The 17,526-nt window shown below is 38.4% G+C and overlaps 1 protein-coding gene across 2 annotated transcripts in view; it reads right to left on the bottom strand.

The window, feature by feature from the left end:
- Positions 1-4,789: 4,789 nt before the first annotated feature.
- OLFM3 (olfactomedin 3) overlaps positions 4,790-17,526 on the bottom strand; it is a 56,184-nt gene continuing 43,447 nt past the window's right edge. For both annotated transcript variants that reach the window (XM_032118014.1, XM_032118013.1), the window contains exons 4-6: positions 16,452-16,671; positions 8,838-8,944; positions 4,790-7,505 (exon numbers count right to left, since the gene is read on the bottom strand). In XM_032118014.1, the coding sequence (XP_031973905.1) occupies positions 6,828-7,505; positions 8,838-8,944; positions 16,452-16,671 (1,005 nt within the window). In that variant the 3' untranslated portion in view covers positions 4,790-6,827. The remainder of the gene's footprint in view (positions 7,506-8,837; positions 8,945-16,451; positions 16,672-17,526) is intronic.

Raw genomic sequence — 17,526 nt, 5'->3', positions numbered from 1 at the left:
ACTTTTTACAACTTCTACATAACACTGTACTTATGCATTTTACCTGCTTATACATGTTACTCTACTTATACATCTTACAACCTTTACATGGTACTCATACATTTTACAACTTATCCATAATACAGTATGTATACATTTTGCAACTGATGTGCATGAGGTTTCACATTGCTTGATTGGTTTCTCTAGTCTGTCCATGAGCTCTGCACACACTTTTTTGATAATATGATTGGTTTTAATCTAGTGTGGCACAGTCCTTTTCATCTGTTCCTTGCTGTCTTGGTATTTAGTTTTTCAGCTTCTTCTTTCTCAATTCTTTTCCAGTTTAGCACAGTTTACCTTTCAGTCTATGATTAATTCCTGAGGGCTCTAAAAGGTGGGGCTCCTGATCCAGGCAAGCAGCGTCAAGATGATGACAGCAACAAAACCCATCCAGCGATCAGCAGCCAAGTTAGTCCAGGAAATCCAAACAACAAGACAGCAAAGGATAGAGAGCAGATATAAGCCTGTCCCTCCTCTCCCCTTGAGCCTTCAGACTGGAGCTTAAAAACCCTCTTGGGACTGATGTGCTGCAGCTGAAGGTGGAAGGCCCGGTGAAGCCAGTGAGGATAATTCCAGCGTGGTCCCACTCTGAGGGCTCTGATAAGAATAGCTAAAGATGGTTTGGCTGGGGCACACTGTCAAGGTTCAAATACCTTACAACAGCACCATCAGTCTGGTATATCCTTCAAGGTGACAGTAAGCCAAATTTACCAAGATGAGGGAAGCCTAAATGAATGGACTGTTTGCATGGTGTGACACAGACTTGGAGCTTAACTCAAAAGGCATAAGGACCTTTGACAGTGTGAATGCTCAATTATTGTGAGACCTGATTTTTCACAAGTTGGAAGTGCTGCTGACCACCTTGAGGCTGTCATCCAGAAAGCAGAAATGGATGTCTAAACCTGCTGGGGACAATGATGAATTTAATTTGAATTAATTTCTCACCATGGCAGATACAAAACAAAATATTTCCTTTAAAATAAATAAAAGGGGAGAAAGTTATCTTGAACCTGTTTTAAATTATTTCTGTAGAGCAATCCATGATATAAAATCAGTATTGCTTGTAGGCAGTTTTATGGGCATACTAGAGCTAAATTTTACATAACTGGAAAAATAAATTTATGCCTTCTCCAGATGAAACTTGCTGTACTATAAATCCTCTGTGCAGTTTGGGTTCTATCTGAACAGCCATTCATTAAACATACTGCAAGATGAGAGGGGTTGGGGCAGGTTTAGGTGAAGATCAAGAAGATTAGAACTAACAAAAGAAGAGAAAATGCAAAGAAAAATAAGCTGGAGTGGTTTGTGCATGTGGCTGATACTGTGTGAGGGGAAAATGAGTATTTCTGGCCCAGTAGGTTCTTCCTGTTCGTGTTCACCACAAGAGCTGTGTAAATAGGAATTCAAACTTCTGTACAAAAGGCACAGTAAAATAGATTATGTTTTGAGATGTCAAATCTGACCTGTTAGCTGTCATTTTAATATGTCTTCATATACTTTTCTGTGCTGCTATGGTATATCAGTCACACAGTTTCTAGGGAAAATGGGACTTCTGTACAATGGATGCAAAGGTGGGGCCAGAATGCCACTGATCTAAATATTGTATTCATTTATAGTGAGCTGTGTTTAAAACTCTGCCACTTTTGAAAAAAAATCCTGAGGAAGATTTGTTTCACTTGGCCTGTTGAAATGTTTCTGCAATGTAATTATTTTAATTGAATATTCTGAAGCAGTAGATACAGGAAAACTCCACAGGCTCTTCTGCTGGTGCTCAGCTGGCAAGAAGCATATGAATTGAGTAGAAATTTCTGCTTCTCAAGAAAATGTGAATTTTCTTCAGTGTCTGGATTTCAAAGACAATATCCTTGGTCTTTCGGAGGCTGCATGCTTTTATGAAAAGCTGGTGCAACTCGTCTTTGTATTAAATCAGTAAACATGATTTGTATTTTAAGAGTAAGGATTTCCTCCTTACTTCCTGGTGGTGTTGGAAGAAACAGAGTTTTGATATCTGGAGTCAATCTCTACATTTATGAATAATCCCTCCTGACTCTAATGAGAGCTGCAGAAAGGATGTATCCCTTGTGTTCATCACCCTTATGGCCTGACACAAGATGTGTTACATGTGTGAGAGGCTTCTGAGGAAAAAAGAGATGTAGGAGTGTAGAAGTTATCTTGAAATGCTTGCTAAATACAGATAAATAACAACTAGAAGTCTACAGGAGTCTAAAGATTATAAGAGTGGAAATTAATTATAATACCAGAATATTTTGGATGGTGGATGATCTGTTCGCAGTTTTGGGAAAATTCCTGCATACCTTAGTTTAGTGAATCTGTGGTCATAGCTACTGCATCAATATAGTACCTGTTTTCTAGGGCCAGGTAAAAGCCATCCTATACAAAGTAGTCATTTTTGTATAATTCCTACAACTTGGTGCTGGGTAACTGTCTTTCCTCAGTTTCCCATTAAGTCAATGTAGAAACCTTCATATCTATGCATAACCTAAATGGTCTCTTTTCTGTGGGAAAAATAACCTTATTATTCTATAATTTTAGGATTAGTTTGTAGTTAATTTATTTTTTTGCATGTTGATGTCCATGTATATGATCATCTGTTGGAGAATTAATGAGGAAAGCTCATCTTAGAAAACAGGCTTTGCTTTTAGTTCTGGCAATAAAGTGGTCTCTGTTCTTGGTGGGGAGGTGAGTTTCGGGACTTGGCTTTATGATCTATGGAAGGTAGTTTGCATACTTGAGTCCTTTTGAGTGTGAGCTGGTGGGATGCAGTTGTGACACTGTCATGGTGCAGGAGTTAGCCTCCTGGGAATTAGTGGTGTGGGGAGCATGTCAGCACAGCAGGCTGTGATGCAACTCTGTCCCAAAGATCTGCAGTTGCAGCCCTCATTTGCCTTTTATAGAAAATATGCCTAAATGCTCAGTATTGCCTTCTGAATGTCAAGGATATGAGATTCACAGCAGGGAATGCTTGGGTGATTTATAGGAAGACGTGCTTATCCAAATAGTTTCCACAAAATATTTTCACTGGCGCAAACATCAGTATGTATCAAGACTGTTCCCTGGCAATTCTTGAACTGGAACAGGATACAATTTACTAGATGAGTAATTTGCTGTGAATGGTTTGTTCATCTCTACTCCAGCATTTTCTAAGCAATTGATTATGACAAATTACCAGGTAACAGGTTTATTCAGGCTGTGCTTTGAAACAAATAGCCTTTGCTGTGGATCCAGCCTGCTGAGCTGAGTGACAGCTAGTCACTGAGCCCCTGAGCTTGTCTGGAAAGGACTATTCTTAGACATATGCAATCTGTGATTAAAACCTTGTATCAATCCATCTCACTCAGCTATTTTCTCTTCATTTTTCAAATTTAATACCATCTTTTGCTAGCAGTGACTACAGTGCTGAGTCACAGAGTGACCCTTCCAGTGGTCTGCCGGGCACGCTGCGACAGACTGGGCAGGCTGAACAGCCTTTGTGTGTAACAATAGACTTGGTAGTTACTCACTGGCACAAATTGCCAGAAGGGACTACAGAGGATTATTACTGTGTAGGAAGCTTTCTCTGGGGAGCTTTGTTCTGCCCATTTTGTCCTGGGGAGTAGTTGGTCCATTCCAAGGAGAGTACTATGGGCTTTGTGGTGTGCATTGTTCACATTCCTTAGGGTCCCTCAGGACAGGCATGCCTGGAGGATTGGCAGACTTGTGTTCCTGGGCTAGATTTGGGGTTGTCTGTGTCTCTTTCTGCTGCCAGCATAGCTTGGTGAAATTTATGTATTCTGCTTTGGGTGGAGGAGTGACATGATCCTTTTACATGTTTATCCCTTGAAACAGGAGGTCATTAAGATATTGAAACAGACTCTACAATTAATTTCCCCATGTTTAAGGAGATGTTTTTTCCTCCCACATACTATTGGTACCTTATTATCATAATAAACAGCACATGCTTCACCTATAAGAATAAAGCTTGTATGTTGCTGCTACATTATGAAGATTTTCTGCTTGTGCTGCTTAATTAGGAAGGCAAAGCTTGTAACAGAAATCGGGTTATATTGAGGCACGGTAATTTCAGCCTTCTGGGTATATTACTTTGGAATTCCCAATTTTGAAAAGACAGGTGATCAACACATTTGTAGAAAAACGAGTTCTCCTTAGCGGGAAGTTGTGTTACTTGATAATGTCTTGCCACATTTTGTACTGATTGTATGGAAGCTGTTATTTCAAGTCTAAATACTGGAATCCAACATGTTACTAATTTAGAAGGGCAGGATTTATCTCAGTATGACAAACCACCTTACAAAGGTGCTTTTCCTACCCCTCTTATCCATCCATCTCTAGCACCCTGTAGTAGTGTTGGTTTCTTTCTTTCCTTTGACTAATAGGAGTGTGTTACCCTGTCAGTGCTATTGAAATCAGGTGAGATTAATTTTACTGTAAGAAGTGGTATCAACCTGTACTAATATATGTAGGCTAATTACACAGTATGAAATTCTTATAAAGAAATATGGTAGTAATCATTGTTTTCACATAAAGTGATCATGACTATTCTTCTAGTTTATGATGATACAGTAGAAAGATGTTTAATTTCTCAATCTAATGACTAATGTTTTTATAAATGCTGTATTGGTTGATAAAACTTCTATTTTGTTGAAGTTACTCTGTACAGGGGAAAGGCTGGGTTTTTTTTATGGCTTTTGATAAAAATCGGAACATAATCCATTTTCATAAAACATCCCTGTATGACATAAAATACCTTTTTAATGAGTAGTCATATACATTTTCACATGTCACAGAGGAGGTTTCATTGTCAATACAGGAAAGTTGGTTACAGGAGGGAAGTGATTTGTCTGTTTAGCTGAACTGAGTCTCTCCAAATTCAGTGTAACTGACTGTATGGGGTAATAGCTACCATTTCATCTAGACAGGAGAGGGAAGCAAGAAAGTAATTTTTCTCTGGTCATGTCATAATGTGTTTTTGGTTTTTTTGTCCTTTATCAGTTCTTGAAACCTTATTAGCATTTTTTTTTTGTTTTGCAACTGGTTTGAAAAACAAGGCAATTTGTTCAGCTTCACATGGGCTTATATTATATAGCATACTTGTAAACATATATAGACACATATTTATAATAAGGAAAACATTAATGAGCCTTAAGGTGGTCTCAGCCGGTCCATTAGGAGAACCAGAAAATAAAATATCTGGCTTTTCAGTTTTAAAGGATATAAAGAATAGGAGCTCAGATAGTGTAAGAAACACAGCTTTCACAGAATTTTTCAGATACCTGTCTTTTTGCATTATGTTAGAGCCCAGGTGATAAAAAAGTCTGATTACTAGTGCTTAATGTTACTTTCTTTCCATTTATGCCAAGAGATAAATAGCACCTCATTCTTTTTTTCTCAGTAAAATATGCACACCTCTCCCTGCCCCCCAGTTTCTAATGAGATACTACAGCAACCCACACAGCTTTCAGAAATACTTGTTTCTTGAAGGCATCAGTTTGGGTGCAGCAATTCTGCTGCCAGAAAATCCCAAACCTCTTTGCAAGAGGTTGGCCTCAATGTTGTTTCCTAACAAGAATTATGGTGGCTACCAGGGGCCACACTGATCATCTGGGCTTTGTACCTTCCCTGTTGTATTTTCTGTGATTACTGTCATCCCAGAGAAGAGTTTTGTCAACAGACAGATGTTCTCCTGTTACAAGTAAGAAGACAGACGGATAAAGGAGAGCAGCTTGGCTTGTACCATTGCTCCTCAGTGCCCCAGAGCAGCTCAAACATGGGACTCTCGGCTGCACTCCCACGCTCGCTTGTAAAGCCCAGAGCAGGGATAGGCATAAACAGGGGCAGTCAAATGGTGGGAGGGAGGAAAGTAGGCAAAAAAGAGATTGAGAGAGAGTGAAGCCTGCAGCAGGCTGGACAGGGCAGACAATTGTAAAGCTGGAACTGGTGTGAAGCTTCAAAGTTGAAAATGTGCCAGTAAGCACCACTGGAGAAGGAGGGGACTAGGAAGCAAAGTTGAGAATAGAAATCATGCATCTGAGAAGCTACTGGTCTTTCTCAGAAATAACAACCTTTTATCAGATTTTTACCACTTTCAATTGACTCATAGCCAGAACTGCAATTCAGCTTCAATATATTTTATAAAAAATAGTACTTAGTTTACTTTCACGTAAGTGAAGAGATACAATTGCACAATGGTGGTTACAATGGTAGAAATACATACTGTTGATAAAATGTTTGCAAGAGATTTAAAAACATACTGTACAGCACCACATCTGAAATTGGATGATGGCAAAATGAATCATACTCCTTGTCTAAGTAAATTAAATTCCTAAATCTTTCTTTTGGAATAAATAAAAAAATACAATGTGCAATATGTGTCTGACACTACCGAAATGTTTCCTGAAGTTAAGCAAGATATTAAAAAAAAAAATGAGGTAAAAAAAGACATTCATGCATTTAAGCCACCATTAGTCTCTGACTCTAAAATAAGGCAGATCATAATCTTTTAAAACTGTCTTTAGCCATTTAAATCCTCTTTAGTGCTTTTCAAGACAAGGTCTTGACAGACCTTGCAGAATCATGAGTTAAGATGCTTTTTATTTCTGACAGGTCATTTTTGACAGGTTCAAGCCATATTAAAATGCATTACATAGTAGAAAATGTTGCTTTTGTTTAATGAAGAAAGAAATGTAGATTAAAAGGAACTGAGAGAGATGGATGCTTTTAGAGTTAATCACAAATGAGACTGCTTTGAGGGAGGGAGGTAAGGGAAAGAATTATGTGTCATCCTCAGTTTTAATGACGTGGAAAAGGGTGACGTTAAACAGGACTTGATGTCCATTATTCCAGGCATAGAGAGCTCTATCTCTTGCATTGTAGTCAAGCATGGATATATGAAAATACTGATTATGGAAAGGAATGTCTGTGTACTCATAAGTGGAGGTTTTTGTGGAATAGGAATAGTAGACCTTGGCTCCTGTTAAGTGCGAGTTAGTAACATACAAGGTGCCACAGATCATGAAGGATTCTCCAGCACTTCTCTTTGGGTAGCCTGTGCTCCAGCTCTTCAGCACCTCCAGTGTATCCTGGTTTAGCTGGCTGATGACAATGTTGCCTGCATTCTGGTTGGTGGCATACACAGCCCACAGCCCAATTTCATCTGCCATCAGGTCGATATCAGAGAAGCCACCCCAGGTGTAAGGGTAGACATTGTGAAAGCCAGCGTACTCCAGGCTACGCTGTGCCAGCACCCGCCCTGTGTCAAAGCTGTACTTGATGATGATGTTGCTCTGATACTTGTTGAAATAGAGGGAGCCATTGTAGACAACGTGGTTGGTTCCTGCCCATTTGAATGGAAGGTTGTATGTCCTTGATTCAGCCCCACTGACGAAGTCGGCGATTGATTTGTATTCGCGGACAATTTTATTGTTAGTGTAGCTATCCATGTACCAGACCTGGAAAGAAAACAAAGACTGGGAGTAAACATCTTGAACACAGTGTGTGGTATGTGATCATGATATGGCATGATGGAGACATTGCAGAAAAAGAAGGAAAACAAGTTTTAGATGTGCAGCAGACTGTCAAAGTACAATATTGCCCACATTCCTGTTACAAAAGCAGGAGGAACTCTTTAATTTGTGAATCAAAACTTACCTTGACAGGTGAACTCTCAATACAACTGTTACTAACTACAGTGTCTGCATTTTCAGAGAAATTTAATTCTGGATTATTCAGTGTTTGGGCCTCTGCTATATGGTGCTTGCTTAAAGATATTTCTAGAGACTAATATTCCAAGAGAGAGACGGGAAATGTCACGTGAGATAAACTTGAATTTATACTTAGGAATAAATGTGGTTAAACTTTTTTCAGCTGAATCTCTATTCAAAGAAACATAGTCTTTTCTTAGTAAAGGAAACAAAAACAATAGCAAAGAAACTAGTAGAGTTTCAAAGCCATTTTTTCCCCTTAAAGGAGAATTATTACTTCTTTTTAATGTTCTGTATGGAACTTCCATTCCTCCATTTTTCTCCTTCATGCATTTTTCCTTTTCTCCTTTTAGTTTCTAAGAGTTTGCTGCTCTCCTAAAGGTAATTGAGATTTCTGGACTAAGTAGCAAACCTGCATGGACACAGTGGGCAGAGGAGAGCTGCACATAAATCTTTATTTGTTGTCATTTTTATGTTGTCTTTTCTGTTGCCTTTGGTATTTTTCTGTATTCAAAAAATTAATGTTGTGGGTCTCATACAAATGACACCTAGTGTTTTGACTTCCAAAGGCCTTTGATGGAGAGAGCACCTTCTCAAAACTGTCGCCAATTTGAGATACTATTGCAGATCAAACAACAAAACAATACCATAACTTGGACATGATGGAGCAAATGGTCTGACTAGAGCCTATATGGGACTTAATTCTGCCAATTTTAACTGTGCTGCATTATGGGTCCTGCTCTTGGGTAAAAGTGTTGATGTTTGTTTTAGATTACTCCGGTTCTTAAAAGACCCAAGCACACTTAAATATGTTACAAAATAAAAAAACTGTGTTGTCAGTTCAGATGTTTGTCAAGCCTGAAAAATTTGAAGGAAACAGCACAAAAGCGCTCAGTTAACTTTTGTCTTTGGATGTTTTTCCAAAAATACTGTTGCTTTTTCTCTGAAGATGTTTGAGTGTGAAAATGACTGAAGTAGAAGAAACATGCTTGCGAGTATCTTTTAAAGGGAAAGTATCTCTTAAAGGATTAAAAGAAGCCAAGTAAGACTCCAGGACACGAAGATAATGCCTTAACATACTCGGTTATTTTTCTCTGATGCCAATGGATCTGTCATCCAGGCTCCAAATCGGGTTCCAGATATCTTCACTGTAATGGGGCCTGTGATTTTCATCAATTTGCCACATGCTGAAATTAAAAAAAACAAATGCATTAATGCAAATAATCGCACAACTCTCCTTGACATCAGAGCACAAGAACAAATGCTCCAAACTTCATAGTAGCTCCAGGGGATTCAGGCTTATGTTGAAGATTGATTGTCACCTTCACTGAAGGAACCTCTTCTTATTGAAGAATAATATAAATATGTAGAAGTATACCCATAAAATTTTATTGATACATATTTTTGTATTTACATCTTTTGAAGCACAGTTATGGTTTTTGGGCATAAACTAAAATATAACCTAGTAAAATATTTTCTGAGTTGAAGAACATTTAATAATAAATGAAATGAAGACATAATCTCCCCCCCAATTCTGCCTTCAGGAAGTTCAGCACAAGGCTAGGATTGATGGATGTTTCAGTTTTCCATTTGCCAGGGTAACAAGGTGGTTAAGGGCAGACACAAAAAAAAGAGCATGTACACACAGCGTGTCTGTACTCAAAGCTTGTGCCTGACTGCCCCATGCTCACACACACATGGCTCTTTCTGTACTGGAGGCTGGCTAAAGAAAGTGAGTATGAGAATTATTTAGTAAACTTGGCTGTATTGGTTGGCTTCTAATCCATCAGGCTGTCTGGGAGGAAATAATGAAAGTTGATGCCATCTTGGATGTTGACCTTCCAAACAATTCAAAAATCTATATTTTAGGGGACATTAATAAGATATCTGTTAGTAACAAGCTCCTGGTGGAACCAAGATTTAATACCACACAGTGATGTGCATGTAATCAGGTCAAATAGCATGTTTTTAAAGAAAATAATGTAAAAAGAAGTGAAACATCTAATTAACTTTTTTAAAATTTAAACATAACCACTTTTCTGAGCTACATGGTTGTGCTATAGTGATAACCATGTCTATCTAGGAAATGTGGAAAACAAACTATCTGGTGTTGAGAGTGAATTTATTCACTTCAAAAGAGAGGGTCACATGAAGCCTGAATTCTATACTCTGTAACTGGAAAGGAATGTATTATGCCAGCCTATTTCAGTCACTTAGGATTGGGTTAATGCTGTGGTGAAAACTCAGAAGCTGCTTGGGTAGTTTTCGTTCACAGGCAGGGAAATTGTATGGATTGAAAATGAAAATAACTGAATGCACGCTGAGATCTCAATGAGCAGGGTAGGCTGTGTCTATTTTCTGGGTCAATTAAGAGACGTTATTATTTACATATCTCAATCTATGTATGGTACAATATTTTGAAGATATTTTTGGAATTTCCCATTTTAAAGAATCTTATAGGTTTTTATACTTGGTTATCATTGTACATAATTTTTTATTCTGGATTTGTTTTTTTGTAGATGGGCTGCTATCGTGTGCTGAATTCTCTTTTTCTACAGCATGAACTGCTATTAGCTTGAAAGGTAGAGGTCTACAACCTATCAAGATGAAGGCTTTTATTTTTACATGATATATTAGTAAATAGTCTCAGAAATGGGCATGAGATAACCCTTCTGAAGGTCTGAGTTTAAATTTGGAATACTTAATTTGGAATAAGTTACCAGAAAACTAATAAGCAGAAAGAAATCAGAATAAAATCCCTCCTGAACTTGTAGTTTCTAAGATAATTAAAACACAGTGAATGCATGAGTTATAAGGTATACTAATACTAATTGGTGCCTATAGAACACAGTATTGCAATTAGTGGGAAAGCACAAAAAGAATTTGGAATCTGAAGCACTGTTTCTTCTATGAAGAAAAAAAGTCGAGGAAGCTAAATGTGGACTCAAAATGAGTTGTGAGATTTTGCTTCTGAATGGATAAAACCTATGGAAGAGCCCCTGGCAGGGATTTGAGTGATCCCAGAGCCACCTTTTGTGTCAGGGGGCCCAGGCAGGGCAGGTGTGTGAGCACTCCAGGTGGGCTCAGCAGTGCCAGGGCATGGTGGGAGCAGCACCAGCACACAGCAAGCTCGAGGCCCTGGAGCTGCAGCAGGAGAGGGGTAAGAGCAGGTGGTGGTCAGAGTCCCTGTGGGGGTGTGCACTCAGCTCTGCAGCTCTTTGGGTGCTGCTCCATGTGTGAGGGGCTTTTTGAGGCTAGAGAACAATGTTCAGAGATTTGTATGCTTAAGTGTCAGTACTGTGGTTCCTCTGTTATACTACTTGTATTTATCCTGAATGTATAGCTCACTGATTACAGTTAGTTACATGTTGTTAATAATTAATTAACCTCTTCAGCCTTCATTTAGTTTAAACTATATGAACTGAGTTGTGTACCCCTGTCATGGGAGTCAGATGCTTTCAGAGAATGATCTTTCAAAACGTATTGAGATGCTGTTCAATGTGAAAAGAGATGACATTGTACTTCAGCCGCTAAATGATCAGCAGATTGAGTCAGGGTATACTTCTGATCAAATTTTTATTCCCAGGCAGCATGTAGTGATCAAGAAAGACTCTTAGGAGAGCTGCTGTATAGCTGAGGGGTAGCTGACTGAAAAAGTGACAAAGCTTCTCTTTTTGGAATACCAAAACAGAGCACTTTGTAAGAGGCATGAGGATTTTTTTCCCTCCTGCCCTGTAGTAGGCGCCATTTTTCTTTTCCTTCCTCATTAAACAGAAACCCATAGATCTGCTTATTTTATGATGTAACTTGATGGAACTGGTATTTAAAACTAAGGAATACTACAAGTATTTTTTCCACATATGATAATTCATTCCCATTGTAGTGATAATTCATATCCCATCAGCAGGCTTCTTCTGTAAATCCCAGCAGTACCTGAGGTCTGCCGACCTACTCGCTGACAGCATGGACAGTAAAAAGGAAGCAGCAGAGCTGTCAGAGCCCACCTCTGTCTTGTCATCCCAGCCTCCCCATAGCTGAGAGATCCTCATGACTGGGTCTCTGTTTAATGAGGAAGAAAAAGAACTCAAACAAACCAGAAAGTCCTCTCAGTTCAGAAAGTATTGCTCGAAAGAACAAGGACAAGGCCCCAGAGCAAGCCTTGGCTGAACGGTCAAGTTGAATCAGCTGATGATGTTTTAAACTGCTTAAGGCTGCACAAGTAACTTTTGCAGAAGTCACGTTTAACAGCTCACTGACACAAGGTGAGTCTCCTCTTGCTTTTACGCACTTCCAAATTTGTGTTCAGTCCAAGAAATTTTCCTGGTAACAGCTTCTTCTTGTCTACAAAGAGCATTCATCTAATCCCTGCCTGTATTCTCAGCTGTGGAATGAACCTTTTAATTGTTTGGGTGGCAGTATTAAAGTTGATCTTGCATGCTGAGGTTTTTTTGCTAGGGAATGGTGATACTAACATACTGCAGGCAGGATCTTAAAATTCTTCTGGCATGAAAAGTCAGGGATTTTGAAATTAATGAAAATTCCAATTAGTTTCTAGTTGAGACATTTCTTTAGCTCATTTTGTATGTAGATAAATAGAACAGAGACAAATGTCATGTGAAAGGGAAATCACTTCTGGACTGTGAATTTTCCATAGCAGTGAGGGGGCTGACAGTTAAAACTAGCCCATGCAAATTTTTTTTCGAAGTAGCGAAAATCTTCTTCCCTGCCCACACTTTTTTTTTTTTCTTTTCTTTTCTCCTTTCTTTCCACTGGCAGAAGACAACATATGAAAAGTCTTTGTTTATAGCAATATAGCAATTTGATTCCCTGATAGAAGGACCAGATGCTAGTAAAAAGTTAGGTCAAATATATCTCCATACTAACAAATGTCAGGAAGTTCAGGTAAGAACTAAGAAAAATGTGATATTTTTAGGCTTTTTTTCTCTTCCCAAAGAGGTTCAGATAGGGTTACACAGAAAAGCAGTGGGATTTTTAGAAGCCCTCAGTCTCTTTCCCTTGGCTTTCGAAGAAGTAGCTGCCTACATTAGAAAATCCCAGCCATTACTGATTGTAATAGTTGGAAAATCTCAATCATGGAGTCTTTTTACATCCTAAACTGAGCTGTACAAGAAGCATCATACCATGCACAATCCAGGTGTTTCTGGCTTGGTTCATCTCCTTTAACAATTCTGTACAGTGGACTCCTGTAAGTCTATTCATGATTTCTAGTATTTATTTATGTTAAGGAAAAAGTTGAGCGTGAAGTGACCATTAAAACAGAAAATAGATGTACTTTTGTACAGCCTGTGGGCTGTGAAAGTATATGGGGCAGAATGCATCTGGAGAGCTCCAAAGTGAGCAAATACCAGGAGGAGGCTGTGATAGCCCAACTGCACAGGAGCTGTTTTGGAGATAGCTAGAAATGGGTAAATAGCCCCAGTCTCTGTGATAGGAATGAATATTGGTAGCTGCTATATAGAGCAAGTGAGTGTATAATTTGTAGAAGGACTGGTGAAGGAAATAAAATCCCAACATTCTCTTGAAGTGTTCGTAAGCATCATTATTGCAGGTTTTTTTGTGGGTAATAAATAGGGGAAAATGAAGTGAGGTTTTTTTGGCACTTGCACAAATGACTTCCAAGTGTTCTACTGCTTGCACTTTTCTGCTTATGGTCAAATTTGTCATAACATACCAGCATGAGGGAATGAAGAACTAGTTCTAAATAAATATATATCTGTTTTCCTGCATAATATCAATCCAGGAAGCACTTTAGTATAGTTATTAGAGTCTGCTGAGAGGAAGCCCCTGGATTTTTCTGCATGGATGCCATGACTTGGTGTGTAATCTTTGGAAAAGTCATTTATACTTCTGGGCTGGTTGTTTCATCATCTACAAAATGGGGATAAGAATCTATTTTTTTATTGCCCAGGTTTATACTAAATGATATTTGTAAAGTTCCTCAAATCCCAAAGGGAAGGATGCTTTGGAAGTACAAGTACCACTGCAATCAGTAGTCTCATGCCTGCACTAATAGCTCCTCTGCCACTGATGTAACAGCACTTCTTTGGATACATAGAATACACTACTTTTGAACTGCTAACAAAAAAATGTCACTGTAAAATATTGTTTAGAGCCTACATTATAATCAAATGTAGCTAGACATGAATCCAATATATATCTACTCTAATTATATGTCGGGGTATTGGCTTCTATGAATGCTACCCATGTAAGTTTTTTTCCAATTTCATAAACAGGCCATGACAAGAATAGGAGGGTTCCAAGCACCGTGTGCAACCTGCAATTTCTTATAAGTACACATGACTTACAGGATTGTCAGCAAAGGACCCATACATGCATAAGTACACGTGAATTTGGGGTGTGTGTAATCACATGCACTCTACTCCTACGTGTTTACCTGCACGCACCCTTTAAAAGTTATGTCAACTAATTTCTCAGCAGTTTCATCTTCAATTTTCTCTTATTCCAAAGAGAAGTAAAATTCAGTCATCACAACTGTTGTGGTAATCATTAAACCTCAGTTTAATGATTTAACTGCTTAGTGTATGTTAATGAGTGTTGAAAGTGTTGCCAGTGCAGATGGAAGAACCCTTTTAAGTGGCCAGGACAATATAAATAATGCATTATACTGCTGAAAAACACCTGTGAGGGAGAAGAGTGGAGAACAGCTATTGCACACGCTGATTAGAAAATTGTATTGTGAAATGTAGCAAAATCTGCAAAGCTTCAAGCCAGATCCTGTGGCACACTGGGGCCATTGGCTTCTGGCTCTCAGGCTGGCACGGACAGGCACAGCTGGGTCATCTCCAGTGTGGCCAATGTGGCTGCAAAGAAGGCGTTGGCATGAAAGCTGCTTTCCCCTTATGCTTTCTGATCTGAGCACACAGTCCCAGCTCTCAGCAGTTACAGGAAGCCGAACTGAGGCTGTTTGTACCTTAAAAGGTGCACAGGGATAGGCCAGAAAAACAGCCAGCCCGTTAGTAGGGGACCATAAAAGTAATTTAAGCATCTAAGTCCAGGGAATAACGCCAATAAGGATGAATGAATCTGTGTTACATCTTGAGAAGGTCCACTCCCTTTTGATAATGGATATGCTTAATAATTTATTTTATACAAACTTTCCTCCCTACTGCCTAATATATGTAATTTCAATGTTTTTTTCATTAGGTACATCAAGAGATTAGAATTTACTGCAGGAATTCAGGATAGGATATCAATACACCTAATTCTGGTGTATAAAATGTATTTCACACTGTCATTGCTTCACTAATCAGTAAAAACTGTAAAAAAAACCACCAAACCTGTAAAAGCACTGGAAAACAATACTTGTTAAACTGATGATTTTTGATATCTAATAACTTACTGGAACACTCGCTATCAGAAAATACTGTTTATTCATAGGAATTTTCTTATTTGCTGCAGTATTGCAACACAGCCATTTTCTCCTGACTGCCTTCTGTCAATGCAGTAATGTGCTATTATGTGTGTGTACTGAGGGGAAAATAGGATCATAAGAAATTTCTGTTTGAAGAAGTCTTTCATGTATTTTAGCACATCCTCACTGTGCTATTTCCAGTATAAAATAAAGAAATGGAAATAAATAATTTAAGAGGTTAACTTAACCTAGATTTTTCTCATTCTATTGCATCACAAAAATAAGGAGGCTCTGCTTATCCAGTTAAAAAGATATTTAATCTCCTGGGCAGCATTTGGTAACTGAGACACCAATCACAGGCCTAAACCTTGGAATTTCAAGTTTATTCATGTTCAATGCTAAACTGCAAAGTGTTCATTTTTCATAATGGGGCTGGATTGTTTGCTGTAGTAATCCAGGTTGCAACAGTGATCCATTCAGAAATCTCCGAATGCATGGATAGACTGGGGAAAGGAGAGACTGCACTGTGTTTGTAAAGCAGGTTATCTATCAATGGAAGTTGTGCCTGACACTTGATATTGATCCTTCAGGCCCTTAGTTTTGGTAGCTGATACTGAGCTAGTGCTGATTTTCAGAGATGCTCAACGTTTGACTTTTTCCAACTAGTGCCAGCATGGGAGCAGCTGAGATGGAGGCAGCCTGAAGTAAACCTGGTGCAGCAATAGCAATGCATCGTTGCTGTGCATCCTGCAGAAATCACACTTTGCTCCCTTAAATTAGATGTGAGGCTTAGATTGCAATGCAAATTGGAGAATGGGATATCTCTCCTAACACTAATACAGGCTAAAGACATTGTAGTCAGTGGCCTCTCAGGTGTTACAGCAAGATGACAGGGTTATGATGTGGACATCTCAAAACTGATTAAAGTCTACTTTTCACTATTTTTCTTTTCACACTGACAGCCCAAAGATGACTCTAGTAGCAGTGTGTGTCTGAGCTTTTTTTGAAAGAATATTTGTAACTCCCCAACTGGTTTAAACCTCAGATTTTGAATTTTCCATCTGTTATATTTTTTCATCTTAATTCCTTCTGTATACAGTAGGGCAGAACATTATGTCATGCACTTAGAATGATATGACTGACCTTAGGTTGAGTTACTCTTGTTTTTTATTAGGGTAACACAGATCAGAATATGATGCAGTCTTTCATCAAAGAAACAAACAAACTTTAATCTTTCTAAAGAGAGACAACTAAAAATGCATAGCAAAGGGACAAAATTTGCCATGAACTTGTTAACTTACTGAGCTTTTTCATGCAGTCACGAAGCCTGGTTTCTAAATTGATTACACGCTGGTGTAGTTCCTCATAGTCATAAGCACCAATTTCTTCCTGAATCCCAGTCAGCACAGTAGACAGATTCCTAATTTCCTCCTTGAACTGTGTGATCAACTTGGCATCAGTTTTGTATTGTTCCAGAACTGGGATCAGCGGCAGGAGCTCATCCATCTTTTCTTTCAACTCCTGTTAAAGGCAATCATATGTGTATTAGAGCAGCTTAAAGGAGTTCAATCCCCTAATTTCCTTTAATATTTATGCCTGATTATTAAAACAACTTGAAAATGATTATTTATGTTACAGATCTATTATTAGGCTACTGTGAAAAGTCTTAGGCACCTCAGACTTAATGGTAGTAAGCAGTAGACTAAATGCATGAGAGAATAGTTTTTCTATTGAAAATAAAGAGTTACCTTCAGATGATCTGAACCAAACCCACTGGCTTTCCATCTAAAAGATATAAACCGCCCCTAAGTGTGTCTTTCATCAGAAGATGAATGCACAGTAGTGGTCAAGATCATACCTGGTTTACAGAGCTGTCATACATAGTTGGTGGGCTGTTAATTTCTATTTCATTCCCTAGAAGTACTAAATTCTTTTTTTCTTCAATGTCTGTTGAACGGTGTTTATTCCTGTTCCAACCACAATGATATTTAACTTTTTTTTCTGAAGTAAAAAATCCATGGTTCTTAATTGTGATTTGTGCTTGTCAACTGGGTACATCACTAAATGCTTTTGAACTTGCTCAGTTGACATCTCTTCTGGAATATCTCAAATGTATTTTTTTGCCATGTGCAGTTGTTGTTGCATTGCCAATCCTATTCTTAAACACTGACTGAAGAAAATAAAGCTCCACCTTGGAATCTCAGATTGCCTTTTTCTCAGATTTTTCCTGACACTCATACTTTGAGAATTTGTCTTAATTTTTAGCATATATTGGTTACCCATCTTTCATTTCTTAATTATTCTTTTAAATGCACTAATAATAGGGGCTTTATTAAATTTAAGCCAATTTGAAGTTGTTTTTTGTTATTGTTTTGT

The sequence above is a fragment of the Corvus moneduloides genome, chromosome 9, assembly GCF_009650955.1.
Source record: "Corvus moneduloides isolate bCorMon1 chromosome 9, bCorMon1.pri, whole genome shotgun sequence".
In the NCBI taxonomy this organism is placed as follows: Eukaryota; Metazoa; Chordata; class Aves; order Passeriformes; family Corvidae; genus Corvus; species Corvus moneduloides.
This window is presented reverse-complemented; position numbering and strand designations above follow the sequence as displayed.